Here is a 20,185-nt window from a genome sequence, read left to right as displayed (position 1 = left end):
CTCTGACGGTTAATTGTCGATTCTCAAGTACCAACACATTTATTTCATTGGCGTGTTGATCATCAGTTGATCTTGATGCCGTCCTGGACGTGGTTTGTCGTCAACGCGTTCTCAACCCTCTTTGAATAATTTGTACCCATCAAAAACACTTGCTCGCGACAAGAATTTTATTTTCGCACACAAATTTATTGGAACTTCTTTGTTGAATAATTTCACTCATCGTTAAAATCGCCGAATACACTTTGAGTACTTCAGAAATACAAGCCTATATTAAACACTAATGATTATTTTTCAACATAGAAAAATTATATTTCGACCAATGAGTTTCGCATTAAACTTAAATTAAAAAGTCTTACTACTTTTTGCCCACAACATTCTTAATTTTATATAAACATTTTCCATTACTCTAATTCACTGTGCGGCTTGTATCTATCCACAAATAAACAATTTAATTTCATATTTTTAATTCTTACTGTATTTTTTATCATTTCCGTAGTGATAAAAGAAGCCGGTAGCGATAAAAGCTGTTTATATACAAATTGCCTATGTCTGTATTCACCTACATACTATTTTCGTTTTCGTTTTCATTTGTATTTTTTCGTAGACACTTCGTGACTCATTTGAAATCAGGCGTCAGGTTTCCCTTGAAAAGCATTTCGTAATTGATAGCAGTGAGATTAGTTGTACCCCCATTGTATGTTTGTAAGTATTTTGTACCATATACACTTTGTTGTTATTTTTGAGGTATTCGTTGGCGGTCGTTTGATAATTCGATGGTATTTAATTGTTTGTGTTTTCACTACTTTTGAAGGCGCTTATTTTTAGCCTTGAGTGTACATACATATCTACTTACTTTAGCGGGTGTTTTTTTACCGCTGGCTTACAAGCAAAGGGTACTAAAATATACAGATAAAATATTAACAAAGTATAAATATTTTTTAGAAAAGCTGAGGGAATTAAGAGATTTAAGGCAATTTTGTTAAAATTATAAAATTGTGGGATTTTTTCAGGAAAATAATACTAAAAAGAAGAAGAAGAACAAAAAAGTTATCTTTAAGCTATGTATTGTATTTTAAAGAGGAAGAAGTCAAACATTATCTTTAATCCTCTTACTAAGATTTTTTTTTTGCAAATTTTTACTATTTTCAAAGGCTTTTGCACTGGTGCTTTTAACTTAAAAAAAAAAATTATCTTGAAGCTTTTTACTTTAAATTTCATAAATAATGCCTTTGGACCAGTGCAGAAGCCTTTGAAAATAGTAAAAAATTAAAAAAAACTTAGTAGGAGGAAACTCTTTGGAAACTTATGGGTTATCTGAGTTCGGAAAAAAGCAGGAGAGGGACGCGTTTGAATTTTTAGGTTAAAAACGGTTTATCTCGATTTTGGACAAAACTACAAGTTCTATAGAGAAAAATTGTATTGCAAAGTTATGGGTAAGGAAGGGGTCTACAGGTTTTTTTTTTAGAAAAATTTCACATAACCTCAAAATTTATGTAAAAAATTGAAATAACATAGTTTTTGATAGTTTATTTTTATTTTCTGAATCGTAATTTTCTAGCAAAACTTCTCAAGCCAAAATATTTTATAAAAATTTTATAAAAAGGTCGGTACACCTTTTCTTTTTTGAAATCGCTATTTTTTAAAGTATAAAACATTGCTATGGAAGGTTCCCTTAGAGAATTCAAAATAGACCTCACTAAACGGTTCAAATCTCGTCTATCACAAATAGCTACAAATAAAATTTTAAAAAAAAAAAAATTATTTCAGCTTTAATGACTTTTTTATTTATGTTGCCCAAATACCTCGCCACCGTATTAGGCTGGGCACATATCGGACATATTTGGGTGGTGTTCAATAATGCTTTCATTGTTTGCATATTTAATTGTTTTTAAGCCAAGTGCTGCACGGCAGTCGGTGGCTAATTTTTTATGAGCTGGGCTCGTCAATGCAATACAATACAACACTACAACAACAATTGAGTGCAATTGCCGCTTTATGTTAAACCATAATTGATTGCTTGTAAGCCTTTTCGATTTCAATGTTTCAGTGCCAATTGCATTGCAAAATATAACAAAAAAAAATATATAAAAAAAGTGAGAAAGAGGAAAAAAGAGCAGACAAACATACATATTAAGGTAAAAAAAATAAATATCAAAAGCTTATGAGTGTCGTCGCTGAGTTATCAGCTTTAATGACGCACAAACGTTTAACGGTGACACATTAAAGCGGGCGTGTTTTTCGTTAATTATTTAGCGAGTGAAAAGAAATATATAATAAATATATATATATCACACAGTCAGTCACATATGTATTTATAATAATTGTAAAGAAGTTTTCAATTGCAGCTACTCATTTGCACCTGTGTGGCTTCTAAAGCAAACTAAGAAACATTTGTGGTTGGTGTGTAGAATGAAGTACCTATATGTATATCCGTATGTGTTCATATATAATATAATATAGAAATATAAGTGAAAATTGTTTACTCAATATAAAAAATGGAAAAAAAACGTTAACTTCGGTTGCAACGAAGCTATAATACCCTTCACAAATACGAATAAAAAAGTTTGTATACAAGAAATTGATTGTGTTCGGTCCGTTTGTATGGCAATTACATGCTCTATTGGTCTGATCTGAACAATTTCTTGGAAGATTGCACTATTGCCTTAGATAATAACTCATGTGAAATTTCGTGCACATATCTCATCAAATAAAAAAGTTTACCATACAAGCACTTGAATCCGATTGTTCAGTTAGTATGACAGCTATGATAGCTATCTGTTCTTCGAAGATTACAATTAAAGCTCTAGGAAATAACTCATGTGAAATTTGGTGAAGATATCTCTTCAAATGAAAAAGTTTTCCATACAAGCACTCGATTACGATTCTTCAGTTTGTGTGGCAGCTATATGTTATAGTAGTCCGATATGAAAAATTTCTTCAGAGTTTTTAGCGCTTCCTTGAAAAATACTTTTTGCAAAATTTCATGAAGATATCTTGTCAAATAAAAAAGTTTTCCATACAAGCAATTGATTTCGATTGTTCAGTTTGTACGACAGCTATATGATATAATGATCCGATGTCGATGATTCCGACAAGTGGGCAGCTTCTTGCGGAGAAAAAATATGTGTGCAAATTTTCCGATTGATATCTGAAAAATTGAGTGACTTTTCCTTATGTGCGTTTCAAGCTTGCTGGCAAACTTAATACTTATGTATATACCCTGTTTAGGGTATAAAAAATGTGATGTGAAGAAATGAATGCTTTCATAGACCCACTGTTATAATATAATAGAGCGCGCCTTATCGCTATGCATGTGTAATAAGTAAAGTATATTTGCGTACTTCATATCCGTTGATTCTGTTTCGCGCCGTTCAGTTGAAGGCATCGTTTCGCGAGAAGTGCTACTTTGGTTTTGTTGTTGGTGGAAAAAAATGTTTCGTTGGTGCTGGTGAGTTTTGTGCCTTCTTATTTTCATAAGTAGCATGTGAAAAAATACATTATTAAAAATACTTTATATGTAAAGCAAAGTGATGGCGAACTTATGACTTCCGTGCATAACATTTAGTACATAAGTCACAAGTGTCTGGCTAATAAAATTTGTGAAAACAGCATAAGGATGTGTTTGGAACCGATAGAGATTGTGTATGGAAAAACTTTTAAACATTTCCCACGGAAGATATCTACTTTTAACAATTACACTTTTGCCTAAAATAAATAAAAAAAACTACTCTATATGGTCATAAAAGTTCGAACTGTCGAAGGAACATCGAAAATTCTGTGAAGAAATACAAAGTTTTAGCTTTAAGCTGCCTGGCATTGATTCTTTCCTTTAGCAGCCAGTGTACTTTGGTTGGTGGTGTAGTATTCTAAAATTTTGCTGTGGGCACTTCAGCCGGTAAACGCTATATTCTCTGCTGTGTGCTCCAGCGTACTATGGCTGCCTCTATGATACATCCTTCTTAATCCTCCTCACTGAAGGCGAAGAGGTTGTCTTCATCGAACTTCATTAGGAGTCCTTTAGTCCCATACGTCGTTGTCTTCACCGTTGTTCCTGTCAGAGCGTTGCTCATCAATATATTGTTGTTGATTGTGTTTTGTGCCCCCTTTCGGTCTTACGAGAGCGGAAGGCTTTGCTCATCCGCAGAGCTGGTATGCTTATTTCATATATACGACTTCGCCCGGGCAACAGAAGGGACTTTTCTCTATCAGCTATTCTATTACCTCCTGCTGACCATTCGCCATTTTGGGAATTGTGAGGTATCTCTCTTAGTTCATAAAAGGAATGTGCCCATTTGGGTTGAGTCTATTTTTTTACTTAAGCCCATTTGCCACGGCACGGCGAACAATACTAAGAGAGTCCGCAATAGAGTATCTTCTTTTCTATCGACAAGTTCAATAGAGCAACGTGGCATCATAACCTTACCCGCTGTGGTATGTATGTTATTATCGAGAGTCATGGAATTTTTGTAACGCGTTTTGTTATAGTTCATCCAATAGCTTTTTAGAGATTTTCTTAGTTAACAATGCTTTACCGGGAAATATATTCCGGTCCGTTCTGGCTACATAGTTGTCAGTGAATCTACTGTATGTTTAAGTTCGCTTTGCCCATTATCCGCAACACAGCGAGCTCGATAACCTTTGTATCCATGTGAAATGCTCAGATATCTCAAACAAAAGCTTTGGCTTCAACGTCCATGATAATCGCACATTAGTGTATTGCAGTGCTGATATAGAATTTTATCGCTTCTGCGATTTCGTAAGATACATAAGTATCGAACTACTTACAACCCTGCGTTACAATTCGCTTTTCAATTTCTTGTTTTTTTTCTGTAACGTCTTTTCACAAACCTTCAAAGCAAAAAAATATAATTTTTTTTGGCAGAAAATTTATTGTTTTCATTTTTGCTCAACAAAATTATGCTTCTTAAATAAATACAAGGCAATTAAGCTCAGGTTGTTTGCAAGCGCGGTGACTGGTCGAACGTCGAAGCAGTGGTGGCAAATGGTGTTGGTCAATTGTGTGGCGAAGCATGGGATGTAAACCAAGTCGTCCGAATAGAAGGCGAGGTGGTAGTAGAGACCACTCCCAGTACTCAGGCTCTGAGTCGTGTGGTTGTTGTAATCCAGACTGCGAGGTAACTCAACAAGGAAGACGGGGTTCACGCGGCCAGAGCCAAGGTCGATATGACGCACCGCCGTTATGTCGCTCACACACAAATGTGTGCTTAAGCCCGTCCAAGTGTCATCTTATAGCGACGCGTGTGGTCATTTGCAAGAAGAGTTCCGATTAGATTTGTTCAGCGAACTCTACAATACCAACACAATAAATTTGTTTTGATACAATATTTGAAGTATTTTGAAATGTCAAAGCATTATTTAGAATTTCAAAAGAAAGCTGGAAAAATATTTTTGGCTCAAAATTTCTGTTGTCAAAAGCGGAAAACGTGATTCGTAAACAAAATTCAACATTACAAATTCGCTTGCGGTTGTAGATAGGCGAGCTGCCAAACAAAAACTGGTCAAAATTTCGGGGCACAAGCTGAAGTGACTTTTACAAAATGGGCAATGCCGGTAGTAGTAATCGTAGTGATCCACACCGATCACCACCGCATCAAAGCTATCAGTATTACGAGCAAGCAAGACCACAGACGCGGAATCGTGATCAGTACGACGTATCAGGAAGTATGAACGAAGCTAGCATGGGTCCACGTATTGTGGTGCACGGCAGTCCATATATGGACCGACCGAGCCAATATGAGGTAAGGCAGCGGACACCGAAGAGAATGCCAAAGCACAGCACACCGAAATCTTCACACAGCGGTGCTGCGATGTGTGTGCGCGAGTATGGCATTTCCCTACAACGACCACAAGCAATATCAGAAACGTCCTTATTCTCAAATCAAAGACCACAGCAGCGACCTCCACCAACAACAATACGGTCACAGCCGCAACAACAGCAGCAACTAGTGCGCAGTCCGATAGAATCGTGTAATTGTAAAGCCTGTCGTGATAAAGATGAGAAATTAGCAGCATATGCCGGTTCATCAGTCACACCCAACACAACTTATGTGTCATCAAGCGCCGCCAACACAACTTATGCATCACCAATCGCCGCCACCAACACAACTAACGTGTCACCTATCGAATATACATCAACTCCAACAGCGCCAAAGCGCAACGCCTGCACCACCGCCAACTCTTGTACTGGCTGTAGCCGCGGCGGTCAGGGCTACATGGAGCCAAACTCAGCTGCGCACAGCACAGCGTTTGACAGGAGCTTGAATGACACGAGCCGTGAAAGGAACCGTAGAGAACTCAATGAAGCTTCTGTGGAACATTCAGGTAGGCATTGCTGCAAATACGAGGATGAAAGTTATGCAAATACGTCGACGCGTAGGCGTCAGAGTCCCGCGTCGAGCGAAATCCAAACAACCAAGAGCAGGGGTGAAAACCATCCAATTACGTCGACGCGAATACACGAGTGTCCAATGGCAAATGAAACACAATCATCCAAATACAGGGATGAAGCTTATCCGCTTACTTCGACGCGTATTCATAATAATGCCATATCAAGGGAAAGTGAGGCTTACAAGTACAGGGATGAGACCTATGCAGACACGTCTACCCGAATGTCTCCGAGCGTTGGGCAAACTCAAGCATCACCACCGGCGCAACTTCAAATATGCTACGATGGCGGCATGACAACGAGGTAAGGTTATGTCGCAGGTCTGACGAAATTTGTATGGGGCTTCTAAGGGGTTTATTTATAATGAGCGTCTTGATTTATGAATGATAGCTGTCGTTAGTAGTAGGGTGTCAAAGACCGGCATCGAGGAGCATGTTTTCATTTGGAGATGGCGAAAGAAGGAATAGTAGAAAATGGCCGGCTGTTGAAGGAAATCGCAACAAATGTGATATTCGTTGGCATTGGTGACATCTGCGGATTATTAACTTTCTTATACTATTTTTTTTTTATCGCAAGTGTACTAAATTGCATCCTTGGTATCACACCGCTATTGAAGCGCCATATTTCTTAACTTACAATTATATATTTTCTTCACAGTGGTGGCGCTACTTCAGACGAGGTATCAGACTTTCATCGTGAATGCTTGGATGCTCATAACAGATATCGTGCCCGACACCAGAATTGCCCACCACTATCTCTCAGCAACGAATTGAGTAAATATGCGCAACAATGGGCTCAGGTGAGTGAGAATCAAACTGTGAGTGGATTCAAGTATATAGGGTTACTGGAGATGTCCCATCTTCGATAATTCAAGAAAAATATGGCATACCTTTAGGAGTGCACATAACTATGTCTCAAGAACAAAAGCTTTATATACAAAACAAAAGCTTTATATACATATATATAATTCTGTAAATTTCATTTCTACAGCATCTGGCCGCTACTGGGCGCCTGGAACACCGTCAAGTGCACACATACGGCGAAAACTTATACACATCGAGTGGCATGGAGGTGGATGGCGCTACAGTGGTGAAAAACTGGTACGATGAGATACGCAATTATGATTTCTCGAAGGCCACCTACAAACCTGGCACCGGACATTTTACGCAAATTGTGTGGCGTGACAGTCGACAGTTAGGTGTGGGTATTGCGACAAGGTGAGCGAATGTCGTCCACGTTCTCTGCTTAACATATTTGATATAGAAAATTTAATTTTGGTTCTCTTCCAAAGAGCTGATTCTACGTACGTCGTTTGTAACTACAATCCACCTGGAAATATACTGGGTAGTTTTGACGGCATGGTGCCACCGTTGAAGTGAAGCATGACCAAAAATTTTATAAATAATACAGAATGTGATAAATTTTACCAAACGAAATGAGCTGGACTAATGTTTGCAGTGAAGCTGTAAAGCTTTTGTGCTTTTATAGGTGATTTGTTAATATTATTTATCATTTCAATTTATATCGGCCTGGTGGTTTTACTTCTTCACTGCAACGAGTTGATCCTGCTTGTGGAACCCTATCAAACAATTTTAAGTAAAACAGAAAATAACAGTAAATATGTAAATACAAACCATGTACTCATTAAATTATATATAGCTCTTTAATATATGAAATATTTTATACAATATTATGGCACTAATTTGAGTTTTTTATTTCACGAAAAAAATGTAAAAAAGGATGTACAGTTAAAAAATATAAATATGTGGCAACTCTTTACAATATATTTTTAACTGTAAGCTTTTTAAAACCTTTTTCATATGACAATCATATTGCAAATCAACGATTGGTAATTATTATATTGAGTTAACAGATGGCAACACTTATAAAGAATTTTGAAATTAAAAAAAAAAATAAGTCTGCTTAAACCGTTTTGGTTTGATGACCATATTGCGCTTATTTCTATGTTTTTATATTTATACTATTTTTAATTTTTTTGTAAACGGGTGGCAACTCTTCCAAAAACACTTTTCTCGCATTTTTAAACCTCTTCTGATCATAGCGTTTTTATTACATACTTAATTAATTTTGTAAAAAGGTGGCAACGCTTTTAAAAAATCTGTTTCGTATTTTTAAACCTCTTCGGATCATAGTGTTTTTATTACGTACTTAGTTAATATTGTAAACGGGTGGCAACACTTTTAAAAAAATTGTTTCGTATTTTTAAACCTCTGTCTGCCACCTGTTCATGTAATAAAAACATGCTTAATTAAATTTGTAAACAGGTGGCAACTCTTCTAAAAATATTTCTCTATAACCATAACCTCTTTGGATAGCATTATTATTAATTGCTTATTTCATTAAATTTTGAAATAGGTGGCACCTTTAAAATTTTCTGTTTTAAACCTTTCAAAAATTCTTCTCCACGCCGTGCCTAAAAAATTTTTGCTTGCATAATTCAAAACAGTTCAAAACTGGCACTGGTAAAAATTATATTGAGATGGCAACTTCTATGAAGAATATTTCTTTAAGTAATTTTGCTTAAATCGTTTTTTGATTGCGGTTTAATTAATGTGTTTTTGTAAACAAGTGGCAACGCTTCTAGAAAAATTGTTCAAAAGAAATTTTTGCTTGCAAAATTCAAAACAGTTCAAACCTCTTTAAGCTGAGTTCTTCAAAGTGAAAACTATAAACTCCGTAGAAGGCTTTCGGTCATAACAAATTAATTTCCAGAAAGCAGGAAATTATCACACGAATTTAATCTTTATTCGTTTGTAGGCGTTGACAACTATAGTAGGTAATACTGAGGTTTTGGGGTCTTAAGAAAAATTATTGCAAAGGTAAGAGATTAGGTCGTTTCTTTTAACACCAGTTCCTGATTTTTTTCTGTCGACAATAGGGATAGTACACAGTTCTCATATGCCTGAATTTATTTGAAAGCAGATGACTGTCAGATCAGCTTCGAGTTAGAGTGTTTTGTCACTTAATCACTTTCAAACTTCCCTCACAGTTCGTTTTGAGAGAGTCTACGCTTTCTTCTGTCGACTTTTACCCTCTCTAATTCGGTGACAAAGCCGTGATAGAAATCGATTAACATATTGGAGCAGGCAATGATGTAAAGCATCACTGAGCAACTATCTAAATATATTATTTCACTTGAAACATCAACATCCAAACTCTCCACATCCTCACTACCTAACAATCACACCAACTCTCCCTTGAACGAGTGTAAAAATATGAAAATATTTAATTTATTTGCTCTCCAGCAAAGTGCAGCCAAAATAAATCTACGTAATAATCCAGCTTAGAATAAATAAATTAATAAAACGTTGTAAAGATTTTCAAAGCTTTAGTAAACCGATATTTGCCCAAATTTGTGGCTTGACACAACGGCAATTTACGACCATTTATTCGGTTTTGTGGTAAATATGTACTGAAGCACTTACAAGGGATCAAAAGAGTTGTTGTTTTCAATATTGTCAGTTGCAAAATATTCAATTTACAGAGAATTGAAAACTTACACGCAGTCAAACGTTTATGCATACAACAAAAATTAAATCAGAGGTGTGTACAACAACAAAGTATGAAATTTTATGCTGCGTGCACCGCTTTAATCTCGTTGCCTGTAGAAAGTCAACTGATATACAATGTAGTATTATTTAATTTTTTTCTTTACTGGCGAGTGGCCGAGTTAACAACAGCTCGCCAGTCGTGTCTGCTTTTCGCTATTTGGTTTTCCTTAGACCGGCGGGTACTGAATCGAAAACCCTCAAAGCTGTAGTGTTCTCTTTCAGCCGGACAACATGGCCTAGACTGCGCAATGTCCCCTGGTGGCCCATCTATATGTCGACTGTTGCAATCTGCTATCTTTATCGATTGTCCAGTGAAAATTTCATGACATTTCATTGATTGTATGTGAAGTTATTGCGTTTTAAGTGTCTGTATGTTTGTGTTATCGGTGCGAAAATGAGATTCGAACAAAGAGCCAACCGTAAATTTTGTTTTAAAATTGATACAACTTTTACCGAAATTTTTCAATTGATGAAACAAGTTTATGGCGATAATTGCCTATCTCGTAGGAGAGCGCACGAGTGGATTCAACTTTTTCAGAGTGGTCCTGAGGACATAAATGACGATCAACATGTGGGCCAATCACAGTCCGTGATCACCGGAAATTCTATCGAAACTGTGCGCTGTGGCTTGCACCCGCATACTGGCGGCCATACTGGCCAACGAGCTAAAACATTCGTTTACATGCTTTTGGACCGTGCAAAAAGCTGTATTGAAGCAGAAGGAGACTATTTTGAATAAAATAAGTTGATTTTGCCGAAAAAAAACATTTATTTTTTTTTTTTTAAGTCCTGTTTACTTTGGAACGCTCCTTGTACTTATAGTTGCAGGTGCACCCTAAATGTAGGCAATAGTTGATTTTCAAAATATAAAAATGCTTACTCATTGCATTGGAACAAATTTGAAGAAATATTTTTTAACCACACATGTATATTTTTTTAACCGAAATGAAAATTTTTTTCAAATATATATTTTTATATACATAAGTTCTTAGGTTTTTATGCCTTAAAATATTATTTTGAAAGTTGCTGCTCTAGGCAACCAAAAGTAAGCATGTTTTAATATTTTTGTTTTGTTTTTACTATACCACATGTATATATTGCCAATTTTTATTGTTATTTCTACGTTTCAAATTATTTTCATAACAATATAAGCATACATAAATGGTTAAGCTGCAGATCGATCAAATTGAAAAGCCTTCCCCAGCCACCAAATATAAATAACTGCAGCTAAAATTGGATTTTTCGCGCTTAGCAAGCTATGCATGTTTGTTAAACGTGCAGCTTTAAATAACTGAAAGTGTTAGTTATTTAATTTTTTACATCACAAAAAGTTATTTATCGTTGTTTGCATTACTAAAACCGGCACTATTTTTGCCACTTGCTTTTAAGCTCAAAAACAAAGTTTCATATTTTTCGAATTTTTTTGATGGTAAAAATTTGTTTTTTATTTTTTTATATTTTGTAACGAAATATAATTGCGAAAATGAAATGTTTTCACCTCCTCTACCGCCGCTAGCGTGTGTGGGAGCTCAGACATGTTTTCAAATATTCATAACATTAAATCACCGAACGGATGCTCGTTGTAATAATTAAATTATTTAGAGCGCAAAGTGTTAATTCAATCAACACTGTAACGGTATTTTCTGCAAACGGTATACGTTATTTAAGCAATGTCAACAATTTAATCAAAGCAAATAAGCGAAAGCACCAGCTTAATTCGATGTTACAAATGTTGCGTATACGCAGTGTGGTACCACGTTTTTTTATAACAAAATATGTAGTTAGCGATAACACCGTTTACGTTAGAGTTATGTTAAATTTAACTGCTTTTAGAACAACTTACTGCACAGTTAACCGGTCAAAATCTGCCTCACGTGAGGTAAGTGACCATGAGCGGATTCTCTGAGGGCTGAAAGCAGGCTGGTGGCTGTGATAATTGAGCAGTGGAATAACGTAGAAATTAATTTATTTTTTAAAAAACGTTGTAACGGCATTACATGTTTTTGCAAAATCAACAGTTATGTTTTTAATGTTTTTGTAATAAAAAACTATTTTGCTGCCGAGTCATTGTAATATTTCATATTTTGTTAGAATATTCGCCAAATGTGTGTGTGGTTGGGTGAGCTCGACAATAACTGCAGTTAAATTTTTATTTATGTACATATGCATATGTTTGCGAATCTTGTTTTTTTGCTCTCATATGTCTAGGCAGGAAATGTCTACAGCATGGAAATTCACCAACCAATTTTCGCAAAATGAGTATTTCTATAACGACAAGCACGAGGCAAACGGTGAAATTGCATGCTAACGCAGATGCATGCTGGCATATATGTATGTATATTTTCACATTTCATACAAGCATACGACATGCGTCGGGATGTGCAGGTATTCGTCAGACGGAAAATATTTTGTAAAATGAAAATATATTAAATTTTACGTGACTGTCAGGCAGACAGACATTAATGGCCATATTTTAGTTATACGCATGTTTATAAACGTAAAAAAAATAGATGTATATATGTATATGTGCGTACATAGTTGAATCAATGTAGGAACATACATGTGTGCTTTATAAAAATCATGCCAACTTATTCATGCTTGTGGGTGTTTGCTTGCACTCAATAAGTTATACAGATGAATATATGTACATGGCCATATCTGAAAGTTGATTTGTTGTTGCGTATGAGTTTTTCTGCCGGCAGTCAGATATTTGTATCGAAATTTGATTTGCGCAAATCGACTTTTTTCCATGTTAAATAGTCAAAATATATTTATGAAAATGTATGCATTTTTGTAGTAAAATAATTTTTGACTTTCTGTAATTTTTTTTAATTCTTAGCTGCTATGACTTTTATTGTTTTCCATACCCAAAACAGGGTATATTAAGTTTGCCACGTGTAAGGAGGCGTATACACCAACTAGTACTTTAGGTTTTGAGATATCGGTCTGAAATTTCGGACATATTCTTTCTTCATCAAGAATTTTCTTATATATAAGAACCGCTAATATCGGACTCCAATAGCATATAGCTGTCCTATAAAGTGAACGTTCGGAATCAAGTCCTTGTAAGGAAAACTTTTTAATTTGACGAGATATCATCACGAAATTTGACATGGGTCCTTGTCTAAAACAAAGGTGTAATCTCTGAAGAAATTGTTTAGATCGGATCACTATAGTATTTAGCTGCCATACAAACTGACCGATCAAAATCCAGTCTTTGTATGAAAAACGTTTTAATTTGACAATATATCTTCACGAAATTTGGCACGTATTCTTACTTAATGCAAGAGTACAATCTCTGAAGAAATTGTTTCATTCGGATCACTATTGAGTATAGCTGCCATACAAACTGATCGTACAAAATCCAGTCTTTGTATGTAAAACACTTCAATTTGTCAAGATATCTTCGCAAAATTTGGTATGGGTTATTTTCTAAAGCAAAGCTGCAATCTCTGAAGAAATTTTTTAGATCAGATCACTATAGCATATAGCTGCCATATAAACTGACGGATCAAAATCAAGTTCTGATAAGGCATATTTAGTATTTGTGAAGAATATTAACCTAATAACGATGTTAACGTTTTCCCTCGTTTTTTGCAAATTTGTCCAAGTCCAATTACGTCTTCATTTCATTTTAGCAAATAAAGCAGCAGTGCAACATTGCGTATACGCAACAACTAAAGTAATCACATTAAAATTGCATTTTCGTTTATTTGCATAAACTAATTACAAATAACTGCATATTCACATTGATTTATTGTTCCAGTTGCTTTTATCTTGTTTTTGAAAAATTCTGCACGTACCGTTGGTAATAAATACCATACAGGTTTTCTTCGGAAATATAGCAAATTGAATTTGTTTCGACCGAAAAGGAATGTTATTAATTTAATCAGCACTTTATTCACGAAACAATTCAATTGCAGAAAACAAACGTGTGCCGAATGCAAGTATATTCTGTATTTATGTTAATTTCGTACAGTCAGTTATTGTTCAAACTATAGCTGTTCAGTTGAGTTGAGATAAAATCATTCAAATTATGTTTGAAGTATTATTTTTGTTTGCAAATAGGATTTCATTTGATTTAACATATTAAAAGCAAGCTCTATTTCATACTAAAATAGCACAAAGAACAGTGCTATAAGCTGTGTTTGTAGTTCTACAATACTTTAGTTCTTAATTTTCTAAATTATTGTTGACTGAAGCCTTGCAGCATCGAAAAATCGGAGTACGATATACGCAGAATAGCTTGAAAGTTCTCCAAAGTCATCGGATAGAGTCCACCGGACTTAATATGGAAGAAAGTAAAAGTTTACACAAGATTTGTAACACATTTTAAAGTGATTTAGTTGTTTGTAAAAACATACCTAGAGTGGCTTATGGCTTCTGGCGATCATAATCTGTACACATTTGCATAATTCCAGGTTTCCCTCATACCACAGTGTATCAACTTTTAAGCTCTGTATTAAAAGAAGCATGGTTTGAAGTATATATAATATATAAGTACATATGAAATACAAAAATAGATAGTTATCGTTCAAAAAATTATTGGCATAATAGTAGGTTTACCGATGACATAAAAGTTGAAACTGATAAACGTCAAAGCTGACAATATCTGTCGAAGATCATGTACCTATATAAATACATAAGATATTTTATATTTAAAATATGTGAAGTGCTGCTTCCCTTACTTTTACTTTCATTCTTATTTCAATTTCAATATCAATTTGATTTTTAATCTGTGTCTCAATATTATACTCAATCTCAATTTCAATCTCATCAATTTCAATATCAATTTCAATTTGAATCTCATACTCAATAGAATACCAAATCTTAATCTTAATCTCAATCTCTATCTCAACCTTAATATCAATCTCAATTTTAAGCTCAATCTCAATCTTAATCTCAATCTCGATCTCAATTTCAATTTCAGTCTCAGTCTCAGTCTCAGTCTCAATCTTAATCTTAATCTCAATCTTAATCTCAATCTCAATCTCAATCTTAATCTTAATCTCCAATTGAACCTCATTTGAAATCTCAATCACAATTTCAATCTCAATTTTAATCTCAGTATCAGTCTCACTTTCATTCTCAATCTCAATCGGAACCTTAGTCTTAATGTCAATCTCAATCTCAATATCAGTCAGTTCAATCTTAATCTCAACCTCAATCTCAATCTCAATCTGAATCTCAGTTTCAATCTCAATCCAATTAATCTCACTCACTTTCATTCTCAATCTCAATGTCAGTCTCACTCTCAATCTCAATATCAATCCAATCTCAATCTCAATCTTAATATCAATATCAATCTTAATCAATAAGTTTCAATCTCAGTCTCAATCTTAATCTTAATTTCAATATCAATCTCACTTTCATTCTCAATCTTAGTCTTAATTTCATTCTCAATCTCAATTCGAATCCCAGTCTCAATCCCGATTGCAATCTCTATCTGAATTGCAGTTTCAACCTCAAGCTTAGTTACCAAATACATATGTTACTTATGCCTTAAGAGTACCTACCAATGAGAGAAAGAAGAGCAGCATACAGAGCATTAAGCGAAAGAGAGCAACCGCCTCCACATCACTGTTTAGCTGTTTTGAAGTGAAAGAAAGAGTATAGTAAATGTGAAAAATAAAAAAAAACTTATTTTTAGTTCGTTCAACATTTGTTGTGCCGCACCTCAATATTCTTATACCAGCGATCGATGCATTGCAAGAAACGCACGAATCGCTCATTGTTCCGCACCACCATGAAGAATCGAACCAGGCAGTGTGTTATATGCGCCAGCATATACAAATTCATGCCCGTCTCACCAATGTCGCCACCCCACGTCTTATATAAATTTATAATTTGTCCCAAATATGTGGCCACCGGCACGAAAGCCAAGAGTATTTGCTTAGCCCTGGTGAATCGCCCGATGAGCCCCAGTTGCAGAAAGAATTTCACATTTACTGGATATAACGGTAAATTTTTATAGTTCTGCATTTTTTTGCGTTGCTTTACAAGTCCGTTATTCAATGAAAAATACTGAATGAAGAGCCGTCACGGACTTGTCTTTTTATTGCATTGCGTATGGTGTTGAGGATTTTTGAGGTGCTGAAAGGTCACACCACTTGTTAGATAATTGCATTAAATTGTTGCGTTTAACTGTAAATTGCAACAATTAGGTTAAGTGTAGAAAAATGCCTTGCAATTTTTTCATATTTTTAGCAAGTAATATTTCAATTAGGTCTATGTGGAGGCCATTAGTTCCAAATTAGCAATATACTTTTTGTGTTCTGACTTTTGTATAGTTCAGTAATATAGCCTTTGATATCGATATAACATAACATTGGTATATTTTTCATGGCTAGTATGTATTGCACTCCGTTCGGTCTGCTGTTTCTCAGCTTAGAATGGAGGAAAACGATATCTATGTCTATTTCTAATGAGAACAGACACTGCTTGACTAGCTTTGAGCGCATATTCAGCGAGCTCAGAGCTAGTATTGGAGCCATATGTTAGCAGCCAATTCGGCCTGAAAATGACTACAGAGGTCCGGTAGTCTAAAGCTAAGATTGTCGAAGAACTTTTTGCATAAAACTCTCTCTTTAAACTTCAATCTAGCTTCGACCCATCCGTGAAAAAGCTCACTTCGCCTCTTCTTCAGTGCATTCTCCTAATCCACATTTCCATCGTAGGTGGGTGTGTGAGCAGAGAAAAATTCTTCACGAGTGGATTCTGTGGCATAGTGATTCAAGCTTTCAAAAAACTCAGTGGAGCTTTTCTTCAGCGACTCCTTTCCATCCACACAACCTTCGTCTGTGCTTTGGCCCAAGTTTTCACGGATGCAGCTGAAGGAGCAAAGACTTTCAACTTGTCCTTGTTTCTACGGGTGGTACGTTTAAAATAGCATTAAGTTCTATCGTTGGTGTAGTCCACAGTGCACCAGAGATGCAGATGAAAGCCGCTCTTTAGACACGCTCAAGCGTTTTAGCGTTTGAGCTACACCAAAGATCATTATTCTCGTGCCATCCAACTGGCCGAATAGAAGCGGTTTAGTAAAGCCAAAATAGAACCTTTGGTCAGAGTCCCCACCTTTTCTCTATAGCTCCGCTAAAGGCAGCTGATGCCTTCTTACTCTCTTCTCGATATTTGAACTCCAGGTATGCCTTCTATTAAGGATGAGTCTTAGGTACCTCACCTTAGCAATAGGTTGAAAACGTGAGTACCCAAAAGGGAGGCACTTTTGTAATTTTATATGTCCTAGTAAATAAAATCATTTTAGTTTTACTTGGGTTGACGACTAAGCCGCTTCTCTTCGCCCAGTTGGTTACCACGTTGAGGTAGCCTTCGGTTAGTTTGTAGACGGTATTTAGGAATTTTCCTTTAACTGCATGAACAACATCGTCAGCGTAGGCTATCACCCGACAGGCTTGTTCCTCGAGTTCTTTAAGTGAGTCGTTAACCACCATATTCAAACAATTAGAGAAAATACCCCGCCGTCCGGAGTTCCACACTCTCTAAGTCTTGACAAATTGAATGCTGGGACGCTGTGCAGATCTTGAAAAGCTAACTATATTAGTTTCATAAAACGATAATATTCGTAAATTGAGTCAGGTTTCCGAGATTAAGAATTTCTTTCTATTATTTCTGCAATTGATTGCTTGCTGCCCCAAGCAGAGAAGCCATTTCTGCTTTGAGCGGTCTGAGAAATTGCATTAAGTGCCATTAACTGAAGCATAATGAATGAATATGAAAAATATCCAAAAGAGAAAGATTGTATATATAGTATATGCACACCGATGCGTCCAAACGATGCGATGTATTGCAAGTATGTCGCTGAGAACGCAGGCATGTGCTTACTCATTAACGGTAAATACATAAATCGACACAAAATAAGTATATAATTGACTCTACGTTGTGAGCCAGGAGCATTTACTCAATTGCGCGGCGAAATTTTAAGTCAAAGGAGAAATATGTATCGGCTGTAATTAATACGGATCGCCAACAATTGTTGTTCTTCAACAAGGAAGTCAATAATGTGCATAATTATATGTGATCTGCGTGTGTGTTAATAAGACTACGAGAGCAATGCGTAGGTGTTCTCTGGTGCTTGGCAAGGGATGATCTCGGGCCACCCGTGCAGAAAAAATATTGTATTTACGAAACATAACGGCTTAACAGTTTAAAGAAGCAGAGAAAATAGTTGTCTTTGAATGAAAGTTGTTATGTCATCGGAGAGATTCAAACTCCCATGGAATTGTTGGGTAGCTGTCCTTGCGAGGCACTGTGCACTCAACTCTCGGCAGACTTTTTGAAACTAAGTGCTTCAACAAATTTATAATAAGCTAATAGCACTTCAACCAGAGCCTTCATAAGGGCACGAGCAAAAAACATTCTGAGATTTTCAATCTGCTATTAAGTACGACAGATCTTCAATATAATCACCATTATTCTTCAATATATTCTCCATTAAGTTCTATACACTTCTCCCCAGCTTAGAATACCCCTTGACAATGTCTGCAGATGTTACTTTTAAAATGACATTAATTGCTAGCGTTAGGGTGCACTAAAGATGCAGGTGAGATCCGCTCTTTAGACAAGCTTTTTAGCAAGTGTAGCCTCTTTGAGGGCCCTCTACCAGACGAATACCCCAAAGAACATTATTGGCTTGACTACGGTTTAATAGAGCCAAAACACAACCTTTGGTGAGAGTTTCTTCGTTTTCCCTAAAGCTCCTATATAAGGCAACCGATGCCTTCTTACTCTCCTATGTATATTTTAACGTCAATCTATCAAGGAGGAGCTCTAGGTATTTCCCATTACCAACAGGTTGAAGACGAGAATCTCTGAAAGAGGAACTGTCTCTTGTTTTCTATGTATGGGAGTAAAAAGAAATCAGGATTATACAGTGTGTGACTCATCAAATCGATGTTTTAAGTGCTGAATAATGCAGCTGTTTGGATTGATGTGTGGGAGCTCGCATTGCCTTAGAAATGGTGAAGAGTGATCCGTCTTCGATGGTTGGCTTTCGTGATTTCCTGACAAACATCTGGCAAATAAATAGTTGTGTATCACTTAGAGTTTATGTTCTGCTTCTAGTAGTATGATTGCAACATATCTAGCTTTTCAAAAACAGCAGGCAACCATTTGCTTGAAAGTGCTTCGTGCTTTTGTTGGATACCACTCATCTCGGTGTAAATGATGCTACTCGAACTCATACACCATCGTCTGCGTAAACTTCATAAATTTTATTGGTGGCTTGCGTAACATTCTTCCCTTTTTTATTCAAAATTTCAAAATGTAGCGAATTTCTTTATTATTTTCATTCATTTTTGTACAGCTGTCACTTTTTTTCAACTTCCCGAACTTAATTTTGTTTAGTGGAATGAAGCTTAAAATCTCACCTTTCCAGCACTATATGGTATGACACAATGTGATTGGTAGCACTGAAGAAATACGACTGCAACGACATCTATTGACAAAATACGAAAAGACTACCCAATATATCGGTTACTATGAAAGATAACTGAACAAAATTAGGTGAGAATATTAAACTTAGTTTGAGCTCATTTGGTGTCAAAAATTAATTAAACAGAATCCCTCTTATTTGAGTTCTCTTGTTGATATGAACTGATACCTGTAAGATTAAAATAATCTTCTTAAAACAAACCAGAAAATTATTGGAATCGCCTCACTCGTGTGTCTTAATTCAACAATGACTTTTTAAATTTCGTAGGCGGTGTGGCCAGCACTGTTCAACACTTCGTTGACAACTTTCTGACAAAATGATTAATGTGCCATTAAGTTGAATATAATCTTCTCTGGAAAGAAGGCAAAAGCATGCATATAACTGTACATGTATACAACTACTTGGGAAATCAATATGCAATTAATTTTTCAATGTGCGTTAAGGAAACATTCTCACAGACGCGGCGGCATTTTACTCCAAAGGACTTGAGTCGTAAAGTTTGTATGGATATAAGCTATAATTAATGCGAATAACAACAACTGCTCATTTGTTATTGTTTTTTTTTGTGAAGTGCATAATACTTGAGTGCAGAGCCACGTCTGTGTGAACAGCTTAAAGTTCGAGTCAAGCGTGGATTCTTAATTGACAATTTAAATATAGACGTATATTGTCGTGTAGAAACCCCTATAACAGGTAGAGGGAAAAAGCAATTAATTAGGAACGAACGATGTTTTTGAAAATGATTTCATGCTTTAA

The 20,185-nt window shown here is 35.7% G+C and overlaps 2 protein-coding genes across 2 annotated transcripts; one reads left to right on the top strand and one right to left on the bottom strand.

Moving 5' to 3' along the window:
- The first annotated feature begins 3,468 nt into the window (after positions 1 to 3,468).
- Positions 3,469 to 8,108, top strand: LOC126753062 (mucin-4-like). The gene is made up of 4 exons (XM_050464186.1): positions 3,469 to 6,709; positions 7,064 to 7,205; positions 7,397 to 7,623; positions 7,698 to 8,108. The coding sequence occupies exons 1-4, from the start codon at positions 5,559 to 5,561 to the stop codon at positions 7,783 to 7,785; spliced, it is 1,608 nt and encodes a 535-aa protein (XP_050320143.1). The 5' UTR covers positions 3,469 to 5,558; the 3' UTR covers positions 7,786 to 8,108.
- A 5,561-nt stretch (positions 8,109 to 13,669) lies between these two features.
- On the bottom strand, positions 13,670 to 16,006 carry LOC126752388 (uncharacterized). The gene is made up of 4 exons (XM_050463134.1): positions 15,655 to 16,006; positions 15,495 to 15,566; positions 14,343 to 14,435; positions 13,670 to 14,263 (listed from the first exon to the last, which is right to left on the bottom strand). The coding sequence occupies exons 1-3, from the start codon at positions 15,958 to 15,960 to the stop codon at positions 14,343 to 14,345; spliced, it is 471 nt and encodes a 156-aa protein (XP_050319091.1). The 5' UTR covers positions 15,961 to 16,006; the 3' UTR covers positions 13,670 to 14,263.
- Between the last annotated feature and the right edge of the window lie 4,179 nt (positions 16,007 to 20,185).

Source organism: Bactrocera neohumeralis, chromosome 3 (genome assembly GCF_024586455.1).
Source record: "Bactrocera neohumeralis isolate Rockhampton chromosome 3, APGP_CSIRO_Bneo_wtdbg2-racon-allhic-juicebox.fasta_v2, whole genome shotgun sequence".
NCBI lineage: Eukaryota > Metazoa > Arthropoda > Insecta > Diptera > Tephritidae > Bactrocera > Bactrocera neohumeralis.
The sequence above is the reverse complement of the archived record's forward strand: the minus strand, read 5'-3'. Positions and strand labels throughout refer to the sequence as shown.

Bases quoted from the DNA above. Each gene is read 5' to 3' on its own strand.
- LOC126752388 (XM_050463134.1), bottom strand. From the start codon at position 15,960: ATGCAGAACTATAAAAATTTACCGTTATATCCAGTAAATGTGAAATTC. The intron at 15,567-15,654 runs GTGCGGCACAAC...ACTTCAAAACAG, and splicing joins GCTGGTATAAGAATATTGAG to CTAAACAGTGATGTGGAGGC. The intron at 14,436-15,494 runs GTAGGTACTCTT...CTTTTAATACAG, and splicing joins TGCTCTTCTTTCTCTCATTG to AGCTTAAAAGTTGATACACT.
- LOC126753062 (XM_050464186.1), top strand. From the start codon at position 5,559: ATGGGCAATGCCGGTAGTAGTAATCGTAGTGATCCACACCGATCACCA. The intron at 6,710-7,063 runs GTAAGGTTATGT...TTTTCTTCACAG, and splicing joins GATGGCGGCATGACAACGAG to TGGTGGCGCTACTTCAGACG. The intron at 7,624-7,697 runs GTGAGCGAATGT...TCTCTTCCAAAG, and splicing joins GGTGTGGGTATTGCGACAAG to AGCTGATTCTACGTACGTCG.